The 10,977-nt window shown below is 36.2% G+C and overlaps 1 protein-coding gene across 7 annotated transcripts; it reads left to right on the top strand.

The window, feature by feature from the left end:
* The first annotated feature begins 866 nt into the window (after positions 1–866).
* LOC107628353 (putative auxin efflux carrier component 1b) lies at positions 867–5,302 on the top strand. Of its 7 annotated transcripts, none has more exons than XM_088505246.1 (11): positions 867–1,200; positions 1,433–1,518; positions 1,612–1,769; positions 1,994–2,147; positions 2,508–2,573; positions 2,772–3,128; positions 3,525–3,583; positions 3,833–3,946; positions 4,299–4,382; positions 4,761–4,872; positions 5,024–5,302. In XM_088505246.1, exons 2-4 carry the CDS (start codon positions 1,446–1,448, stop codon positions 2,084–2,086), a joined length of 324 nt encoding a protein of 107 aa, XP_088361372.1. In that variant the 5' UTR covers positions 867–1,200; positions 1,433–1,445; the 3' UTR covers positions 2,087–2,147; positions 2,508–2,573; positions 2,772–3,128; positions 3,525–3,583; positions 3,833–3,946; positions 4,299–4,382; positions 4,761–4,872; positions 5,024–5,302. The 7 variants fall into 7 exon arrangements, with proteins under 7 accessions (XP_088361372.1, XP_088361371.1, XP_088361368.1 ...); XM_088505245.1 differs by having other exon boundaries at positions 1,994–2,573; positions 2,772–2,952; positions 3,053–3,128; XM_088505242.1 differs by having other exon boundaries at positions 1,994–2,573; positions 4,319–4,382.
* Positions 5,303–10,977: the final 5,675 nt, after the last annotated feature.

The raw sequence follows: 10,977 nt of genomic DNA, 5'->3' as shown, positions 1-10,977 counted from the left end.
CAAGCTTTATGTTGGGCATCACCGTTGTCAATGGCTACTTCCCGTCCTCTTAGTGAAAATGTTCCAAATGCGCTGTCACCGCACGGCTAATCATCTGTCGGTTCTCGATCATGTTGGAATAGGATCCATTCATCCTTTTGCGTCTGTCACACGCCTAACAATCGCGAGTTTGAAGCTCGTCACAGTCATCCCTTCCCAGATCCTACTCAGAATACCACAGACAAGGTTTAGACTTTCCGGATCTCAAGAATGACTGCCAATAATTCTAGCCTATACCACGAATGTTCCGATCTTAGATTAGAAACCCAAGAGATACGCATTCAAGCCATTGCTAGTAGAACAGAGGTGGTTGTTAGGCACATGTTCATAGGTGAGAATGATGATGAGTGTCACGGATCATCACATTCACACTACAAGAAAAAGCGTATTTTTCGACGCAAAAAATCGACTGCTATCTCTCTCGTCGATATTTTTCAACGACTTGCTGTCAATATTTTAAAAAAAGATAATTAAAAATAAAATAATAAAATCGACGGCTTAGTCGTCGATTTTTCTATGATGTATTAAATCTTCCTTCAACTACCGTCATATTGTCGATGGACCAGGGGACGGAAATAGTTTTATTTTAAAATCGACGAACATGACGTCTATTTTTATATTAAATATCGACAACATCTTCGTCGATAAATTTAAACGATCTAGATTGCTTTCTAAAATCAAATAAACGGTGTAGATTTAATGTATAAAATAGACGCCAAAAACGTTGCTTTTTTTTAAATTAAAATCGACAAAAGGTACCGTCAATTTTTATTGTTAAAAACTGCAACCCTGCGCCCACTTCCCGCTCCAAGTTCAGAAACACAATATTAGCTTAAATCTCCCATTTCCTCACCAATTCACCAACCCTCGTTCTAGCTAAAATTTCTCATTTTACCCCAAATTCACCAACCCTCATTCTCCGCTGTCGGTGTCACGGTTGCGCCGCCGTCACTCAGTTTGCTCGCGCTGCTGTTGTGCTCTGTTACTGCCGTGCCGCTGTCGCCCCCACATTCGCGCCGCTGTCCCTCCTCTTGCTCGCGCCGCCTGTCGCTTTGCTGCTGTCTTGCCGCCATCGCTCCTTCTCTCTGTTGCCGTCGTCGCTCCTCCTACCTTGGTCCTTCTCCGCTCTCTCTCTCTCTCAATCGAGCTCACAAGAACCAGGTATCATTTTCAAAGCCAACTTCAGTTTCATTTGGAAATCCCCTATTTCAGGTGTAAACTATGACCTAATCATAATCTTCTATTTTCTAAGCATCAATTGAGAGTATAAATGTTTGTATTATTGATGCAGCTCGATGTCATCTGGCACTGTTGATCTGTTACTCTAAATATTATTTCTTAATTATTGAGTACTATTCAAGATATGAAAAATTCACAAATGTGTGCTTTGAAGGTGGAATGTTGTTATGCCTGCCATTGTGGCCAAATCAATATCAATTCTATCTGATGCAGGCCTTGGCATGGCCATGGTTATCCTTGGTATGATTTTCTTACTATGATTTTTCTTTTAAACTCATGACATTGTTTGATTTTCAGTTGTTGGATAATTGAATTCCTTGGTGGAATTTGCAGGGCTATTTATGGCATTGCAACCAAAGATCATTGCCTCCGGAAACACGGTCGCTTCATTCGCTATGGCGGTTCGTTTCCTCACCGGCCCTGCAGTAATGGCTGTAGCATCAATTGTGGTAAGACTAAGGGGAGTTTTGTTGCACATTGCCATTGTACAGGTAAATAATAATAATTTAAACAAAAAACTTGATTATGAATGTTTTCTTCTGTAATTTTATAGTCTTATAGTCTCAAGGAATTATACCCTTTTTGTTTGCTAAAGAATACAACATTTATCCTGATATATTAAGCCTAGGGTTTGAACTTTGTTCATCATCTTGTTCTTGTTAGTAATCTTGAAATGTGTTGAAAATCTAAAAGCTTTGTGTTTATTTTGTTGCAGGGTTATATTTGGGATGCTAATTGCTCTTCCTATTACTCTAGTTTATTATATTTTGTTGGGGCTGTGAAGAAGCTAAGGACGGGGGAGGAATGACTAATTGTAGTGGTGTTACATTTACATTTACACCCTTTTGTTATATTAATATTATTATAGGGTAATTTTTTTTACCATCCTCTAACAATGTAGAATTTGGAAGCTTAGTCAGAGTTGGGAATGAATAAAGTGTGTTTGTAGAGAGGGCTTAATAGCTATAATTTAATTACTACTAAATAGGAAAAGCATCCAGAACTTGCAAACAATTTGCATTTTGGTGACATCTAATAGGTCAATCATTTACGGAATAGTGAAACTATTGGATATTTCTTCTTTGCCTCTTCAAGCTACTTCAATGCCTTCTCTGAACTCACATTACATATTATTTCATTCTCATAAGATGTGAGAAAGTTTCATGCAAATTAAATTTTTATTATGGATTCTTGTTCTTTAGTTAATCATCTCTAATATATGGATTCAGGTGAAATTTGTGGCTGGTATCAACTAGAGGCCGTACCTATAATCTTGACAACTGATTCAAACATTGGTAAAAGTTTTTTAGTAGTTATCTTAAGCTACTCAGCTTAAATTGCCATTCTTGGATTTATATTCAATCAAATTGTTATCATAATACGCAATATATGTCCACATCTTGTTAGTAGTTACTCTGCATTTGATTGATATTTCCATTTACTAGGTATCTTTTGGAGTTGAATGTTTATTGTTTTGCATAACTCGGTTTTAGGGGAGCTGAAAAGGTGCAGATTTTGAAGACTCTTGGTGTTGATCATGTGGTGGACTTGGACAGTGAAAATGTTTTGCTATCATTACCATAAATTGATAGCCAATTCAGCCAATTCAGATTTTATTTACTTTTCAGCAACCAGTTTGGGGAAGGGAAGAAGAAAAGATAACAAATCTCATTGGTTAATTATTTCAATTTAAACATGTTAATTTTAATTCCGTATATGTTCCATAATTCATGCTTCCTCGAACTAACTCCATTGATTTACTTAAAATTTATAGTGTGATTGTGGAAGCTTTGAAGGTGGATAGTCTGTAGAAACTTTGCTCATCTCTGGAACCTCTACTCAGAAAAATTGTGAGTTATAGTTTCTTCCTTTGAATTAAATATATATATATATATATATATATATATATATATTAATCACACCTACAAAAATATTTAATGTTGTGCATTGCATACTACCCACACCCTTCCCCATTAGATCACTCCCACTATGCATGAATACTTGTTTAAAACAGAATTGAGTTTATAATAGTTTTTAGAACAAATTGAGGCTAACACTCTGAACTTGATTTGACGCATTATTGGTTTTCCATTTGATCTAAAGAATTCAATATTAAATTTATTATTTTATTTGGACATAGCTATATATGGAAGAATCATTTAAAAGAAGTAATCAAGATCTTCAATCTTTATGATGTTTTTTGTAAGGTACCATTTTGATTCTTCTAACCCTTATGAACTATATAGGTCAGTGAAGAAGTGGAGCGTGCTTTGACAAAACTAGGCCCTGCTAAACTGGCTGAAAGGTGTGTCCCAGCCTCATATTCAAATTTCAAAGTCAAACTTCTCTACTTTTTGTAATACTTTTCTGCAGGTTATGATAAGCAATTCATTTTCATGAATTTTCTGTTAAGCATGAATTACTTAATTTAACTTGCATTAGATCTTTTCCATCAAGAATTTGAAGGTCCAAAGGCAAAGAATGAATATATTCAAATTTTTATCCAATTTAAACTGATTTGAGGCAATTATGGTAAAATATCTTGCTTTCTTAGGCAATTGGGCTATAGGGCTTATAAACTTGAATCCCCTGAAGATTTATACAATCCATTTGTTTCCATGTACTTCGGTGCTGTCTATGTGACATGGTTATCCAAATATGAAGAGAGGTATGTTAAATTCAGCTATATACTTACATATTCTCTTTCAGTTGTATTAACTATGCATAATATTTTTAGTTTAAATAAATTAAAGTATATATACATATACGTTTGGAGAAATCTCCTTAATATATTAAAAGTATATCTTATTCCAAATTCTTTATAGTGAGATGTTATTTTTTCATTTATCATCTTTTACCTTAAAATAAAACCTGAAATAATTAATACTTTTCTTATTTCTTATTTATTTATTTACTTACCCAATTAATTTGTTTATATTATTAATTACCTAGAATTTCAATTCTTACTATTTTGGGTTTTGATAAACTGGTACGAATAAATCTAAAACTTTTGTAAATAGCCTAGTATTGTATATAGCAGTGATTTGAGGAGCTTCATCATTTGAAAACTTGGAATTTCTTCAGCCAGCAAGGAAAAAGAATTGGTATGCTATTTTTATATTCTTTAAAAGCGCAAATCCTTTATTTTATCCTATTAAATAGAAAAATCATGTCCTTAAATTCTAAATCTTATACTAATAACTTTCAAAATTTAAAATTAGGTGTATTCTTGAAAACAGCTTCAAACATAATTGTTGTCTTACTAGATTTATTTTTAAAAAAATTAATATAATCTCATATATAAATAAATTTAATAAATTATTTTCAAAAAATAAAAACGGTATTCGAAAAAATCTAAGAAAATAAAAAACCTTAACAAGCGATAGAGTGGGGTTTTGATTTGCTAAATTGATGGTAATCATTAATTGATGACATGTTTCAATTAAGTTCCTAAATTCTGATGATATTCTTGATTTCAATAGGATCATCAAATCATGTATTTGCTGTAGAAAATGCTGATTTTCCAACAGTTAATTTTGGGGATGAACTGAAAGAAACTACAGTTAACTCTGGAGATGAAAATGATGCACCAGGGTAAATTCTTCATATCAATTCCCTTTCATTTAATATGGATTTAGTCTCATGCTTTATGTGCAATACCTAGAAAAGAGTAGTAGTACCAATTTGGAACAATTTGGAGAAATAATAATGAAATATTATTCCTTTTATGTTACTATTATTGCAGATATGCAATGAGTGGAAAATTGAATGCTAAGAGTGCTCTACATAGCTTGGGTGTTGTCCTTCAGAAGCTTTTGGCATATCATGCATTATCGAGCGGTCAGCAGAGCCTATTTTCTAGGGAGGATGATTCTGACATCTTGATGATTCGGATGATTATTTAGACGAATATGAGTAGATTATTTAATTACTTTACTTTGAATATTAAGTATTATTAGTGGATTACAATTTAAACGAATATAAGTCTAAGTTTAGTTATTTATCTTGTCTTGAGTCTTTATGTTAGAGGATTATTTATTATTTTGATAAGTTTGTAAACTCATTATCTAATATTTAGTATAAATTTTATTTTTATATTTAAAAGTTTATTTGTCTTGTTATTTATATTCTGTATAAATTTTATTTTTATATTTATTTGCATTAATTGTTTATTATTTTTCAAATAGAAAAAATAATTAAAATATATCTATTAAAATCGACGGAATAGTTGTCGATTTTTAATTTTAAAATAGACAAGAAAACCCAAATATAGACATAGAATTTGTTGGTATATGAATAATAAAATCAACGGCAAAGTTGTCGATTTTAGTAAGCGTATTATAGACAAAAATGGCGTCGATTTTATATAATAATATCGATGGCGATGTTGTCGATTTTATTAAGAATATAAAATTATCAAACTCATATTATAGACAAAACAGCTGTCGATTTTATTAAATTATTATCGATGGCCAAGCAAGCCGTAGATTTTATTAGCATTTTGAAAAATCGACAAGCTTAATAGCGACCAACTCTGTCGTCTATTTTGCCGTCGAATTTTAATATTATCGACGGCTTAGCCGTCGATTTGGCCGTCGATTTTAACGACGTTTCTTGTAGTGTCATCAAGTTGAAGAACGAATGAATATCTTAGAGAAGAAGTAGGCTTGAATTGAATAGAAAAACAGTAGTACTTTGCATTAATTCATGAAGAACAGCAGAGCTCCACACCTTAATCTATGGTGTGTAGAGACTCCACCGTTGAAAATACATAAGAACAAGGTTCAGGCATGGCCGTGAGGCCAGCCTCCCAAAACGTAATCAATTGTATGAAAGTATGTATATACAATAGCAAAAGGTCCTATTTATAGAGAACTAGTAACCTAGGGTTTACAGAAATAGGTAATTAATGCAAAAATCTTCTTTTGGGCCCACTTGGTGTGTGCTTGGGCTGAGCATTGAAGCTTCCATGTGTAGAGACTTTTCTTGGAGTTAAACACCAGCTTTTGTGCCAGTTTGGGCGTTTAACTCCAGCTTTTATGCCAGTTCTGGCGTTTTGACGCCAGAATTTCTATGCTGACTTGGAACGCCAGTTTGGGCCATCAAATCTTGAGCAAAGTATAAACTATTATATATTGCTAGAAAGCCCAGAATGTCTACTTTCCAACTCAATTAAGAGCGCGCCAATTGGGCTTCTGTAGCTCCAGAAAATCCACTTCGAGTGCAGGGAGGTCAGAATCCAACAGCATCTGCAGTCCTTTTTTAGCCTCTGAATCAGATTTTTGCTCAGGTCCCTCAATTTCAGCCAGAAAATACCTGAAATCACAGAAAAACACACAAACTCATAATAAATTCCAGAAAAAGTGAATTTTAAATAAAAACTAATAAAAATATAATAAAAACTAACTAAAATATACTAAAAACATACTAAAAACAATGCCAAAAAGCGTATAAATTATCCGCTCATTACAACACCAAACTTAAATTGTTGCTTGTCCCCAAGCAACTGAAAATAAAATAGGATAAAAAGAAGAAAATATACAATGAATTCCAAAAACATCTATGAAGATCAGTATTAATTAGATGAGCGGGGCTTTTAGCTTTTTGCTTCTGAACAGTTTTAGCATCTCACTTTATCGTTTGAAATTCAGAATGATTGGCTTCTATAGGAACTCAGAATCCAGATAGTGTTATTGATTCTCCTAGTTAAGTATGTTGATTCTTGAACACAGCTACTTTATGAGTCTTGGCCGTGACCCTAAGCATTTTGTTTTCCAGTATTACCACCAGATACATAAATGCCACAGACACATAACTGGGTGAACCTTTTCAGATTGTGACTCAGCTTTGCTAGAGTCCCCAATTAGAAATGTACAGAGCTCTTAAGCACACTCTTTTTGCTTTGGACCACGACTTTAACCACTCAGTCTCAAGTTTTCACTTGACACCTTCACACCACAAGCACATGGTTAGGGACAGCTTGGTTTAGCCGCTTAGGCCAGGATTTTATTCCTGTGGGCCCTCCTATCCACTGATGCTCAAAGCCTTGGATCCTTTTTATTTTACCCTTGCCTTTTGGTTTAAAGGGCTATTGGCTTTTTCTGCTTGCTTTTTCGTTCTCTCTCTTTTTTTTTCTTTTTTTTCTCTTTTTTTTTTTCTTTTTTTTTTTTGCATTTATTTTTTTCTGCATGCTTTTCACTGCTTTTTCTTGCTTCAAGAATCAATTTTATGATTTTTCAGATTATCAAATAACATTTCTCCTTTTCCCATCATTCTTTCAAGAGCCAACAATTTTAACATTCATAAACAACAAATTCAAAAATATGCACTGTTCAAGCATTCATTCAGAAAAACAATAGTATTGCCACCACATCAAAATGAATTAAACTGTTTTAAAATTTGAAATTCATGTACTTCTTTTTCCTTTTCAATTAAAAACATTTTCCATTTAAGAAAGGTGATGGATTTATTTTCATAGCTTTAAGGCATAGACACTTAGACACTAGTGATCATGTAATAAAGACACAAACATAAATAGACATAAGGCATAATTTTCGAAAAAAACAGAAAATAAAGAACAAGGAAATTAAAGAACGGGTCCACCTTAGTGATGGCGGCTTGTTCTTCCTCTTGAAGATCTTATGGAGTGCTTGAGCTCCTCAATGTCTCTTCCTTGCCTTTGTTGCTCCTCTCTCATGGTTCTTTGGTCTTCTCTAATTTCATGGAGGTGGATGGAATGCTCTTGGTGCTCCACCCTTAGTTGTCCCATATTGGAACTTAATTCTCCTTGGGAGGTGTTGATTTGCTCCCAATAGTTTTGTGGAGGAAAATACATCCCTTGAGGCATCTCAGGGATTTCATGATGAGGATTTTCCTCATGCTCTTGTCCATGAGTGAGAACTCTTGTTTGCTCCATCCTTTTCTTAGTGATGGGCTTGTCCTCATCAATGAGGATGTCTTCCTCTATGTCAATTCCAGCCAAATTGCAAAGGTGACAAATGAGATGAGGGAAGGCTAACCTTGCCAAAGTAGAGGACTTGTCCGCCACCTTGTAGAATTCTTGGGATATAACCTCATGAACTTCTACTTCTTCTCTAATCATGATGCTATGAATCATGATAGCCCGGTCTATAGTAACTTCAGACCGGTTGCTAGTGGGAATGATTGAGCGTTGGATGAACTCCAACCATCCCCTAGCCACGGGCTTGAGGTCATGCCTTCTTAGTTGAATCGGCTTTCCTCTTGAATCTCTCTTCCATTGAGCACCCTCTTCACAAATTTCTATGAGGACTTGATCCAACCTTTGATCAAAGTTGACCCTTCTAGTGTAGGGGTGTGCATCTCCTTGCATCATGGGCAAATTGAATGCCAACCTTACATTTTTCGGACTGAAATCTAAGTATTTCCCTCGGACGATTGTAAGCCAATTCTTGGGGTCCAGGTTCACACTTTGATCATGGTTCTTGGTGATCCATGCATTGGCATAGAACTCTTGAACCATTAAGATTCCGACTTGTTGAATAGGGTTGGTCAGAACTTCCCAACCTCTTCTTCAAATCTCATGTCGGATCTCTGGATATTCACCCTTTTTGAGTTTGAAAGGGACCTCGGGGATCACCTTCTTCTTGGTCACGACTTCATAGAAGTGGTCTTGATGCACCTTTGAGATGAATCTCTCCATCTCCCATGACTCGGAGGTGGAAGCTTTTGCCTTCCCTTTCCTCTTTCTAGAGGTTTCGCCGGCCTTTGGTGCCATAAGTGGTTATGAAAAAACAAAAAGCTTTGCTTTTACCACACCAAACTTAGAAGATTTGCTCATCCTCGAGCAAAAGAAGAAAGAAGAGAGTAGAAGAAGAATAAATGGAGGAGATGGAGGTGGGTTGGTGTGTCGGCCAAGGGGGAGAAGTAGTGTTTATGTTGTGTGAAATTGAAGGAGTGAAGATGGGTTTATATAGGGGTGGAAAGAGGGTTAGGGTTCGGCCATATAGGGTGGGTTTGGGAGGGAAAGTGGTTTGAATTTGAATGGTGAGGTAGGTGGGGTTTTATGATGGATGGATGTGGATTGGTGAAGGGTTTATGGAGAAGATGGTAGGTTTTGATAGGTAAGGGGTTTTTAGGGAAGAGGTATTGAGGTGATTGGTGAATGGGTAAAGAGGAGAGAGAGAGGTGGGGTAGGTGGGGATCCTGTGGGGTCCACAGATCCTGAGGTGTCAAGGATTTTTTATCCCTGCACCAAGTGGCGTGCAAAACGCCCTTTTCTGCCAATCCTGGCGTTTAACGCCAGCTTCTTGCCCTTTTCTGGCGTTAAACGCCAGTCTGGTGCCCATTTCTGGCGTTAAACGCTCATAATGGTGCCAGACTGGGCGTTTAATGCCCATTCTGCTGCCCTTACTGGCGTTTAAACACCAGTAGGCTTCTCCTCCAGGGTGTGCTATTTTTCATTCTGTTTTTCAGTTTGTTTTTGCTTTTTCAATTGTTTTTGTGACTTCACATGATCATCAACCTACAGAAAACATAAAATAACAATGGAAAATAGGAATTTAACATAGATAAGTAAAATTGGGTTGCCTCTCAACAAGCGCTTCTTTAATGTCAGTAGCTTGACAGTGGGCTCTCATGGAGCCTCACAGATACTCAGAGCATGATAATGGCCTCTCAACACCAAACTTAGAGTTTGGTTGTAGCCTCCCAACACCAAACTTAGAGTTTGAATGTGGGGTTTTGTTTGACTCTGCATTGAGAGAAGCTTTTCATGCTTCTTCTCCATGGTTACAGAGGGAGATCCTTGAGCTTTAAACACAAGGGAGTCCTCATTCACTTGAAGGACCAATTCTCCTCTGTCAACATCAATCACATCTTTTGCTGTGGCTAGGAAGGGTCTACCAAGGATGATTGATTCATCCATACACTTCCCAGTCTTTAGGATTATGAAATCAACAGGGATGTAATGGTCTTCAACCTTTACTAAGACATCCTCTACAAGTCCATAAGCTTGTTTCCTTGAGTTGTCCGTCATCTCTAATGAGATTCTTGCAGTTTGTACCTCAAAAATTCTCAGTTTCTCCATTACAAAGAGAGGCATGAGGTTTATGCTTGACCCTAGGTCACACAGAGCCTTTTCAAAGGTCATGGTGCCTATGGTGCAAAGTATTGAAAACTTTCCAAGATCTTGTCTCTTTTGAGGTAATCTCTGCCTAGTCAAGTCATCCAGTTCTTTGGTGAGCAAAGGGGGTTCATCCTCCCAAGTCTTATTACCAAATAACTTGGCATTTAGTTTCATGATTGCTCCAAGGTACTTAGTAACTTGCTCTTCAGTAACATCTTCATCCTCTTCAGAGAAAAAATACTCATCAGAGCTCATGAATGGCAAAAGTAAATTCAATGGAATCTCAATGGTCTCTGTATGAGCCTCAGATTCCCATGGTTCCTCCTTAGGGAACTCCATGGAGGCCAGTGGACGTCCATTGAGGTCTTCCTCAGTGGAAATCACTACCTCTTCCTCCTCTCTAGGTTCGGCCGTGTGGGTTATGGTGATGGCCTTGCACTCTCTTTTTGGATTCTCTTCTGTATTGCTTGGGAGAGTACTAGGAGGGAGTTCAGTAACTTTCTTACTCAGCTGACCCACTTGTGCCTCCAAATTTCTAATGGAGGACCTTGTTGAAGCCTTGTTGAGGCCTCTGTTGATCCTTCCATGAGAGG

Source organism: Arachis ipaensis, chromosome B2 (genome assembly GCF_059453495.1).
Source record: "Arachis ipaensis isolate K30076 ecotype BB chromosome B2, ASM5945349v1, whole genome shotgun sequence".
NCBI classification, from domain to species: Eukaryota; Viridiplantae; Streptophyta; class Magnoliopsida; order Fabales; family Fabaceae; genus Arachis; species Arachis ipaensis.
Note: the sequence above shows the minus strand (reverse complement) of the source record. Positions and strands in the feature narration are given on the sequence as shown.

Bases quoted from the DNA above. Each gene is read 5' to 3' on its own strand.
- LOC107628353 (XM_088505246.1), top strand. From the start codon at position 1,446: ATGCCTGCCATTGTGGCCAAATCAATATCAATTCTATCTGATGCAGGC. The intron at 1,519-1,611 runs GTATGATTTTCT...TGGAATTTGCAG, and splicing joins CATGGCCATGGTTATCCTTG to GGCTATTTATGGCATTGCAA. The intron at 1,770-1,993 runs GTAAATAATAAT...ATTTTGTTGCAG, and splicing joins TGCACATTGCCATTGTACAG to GGTTATATTTGGGATGCTAA.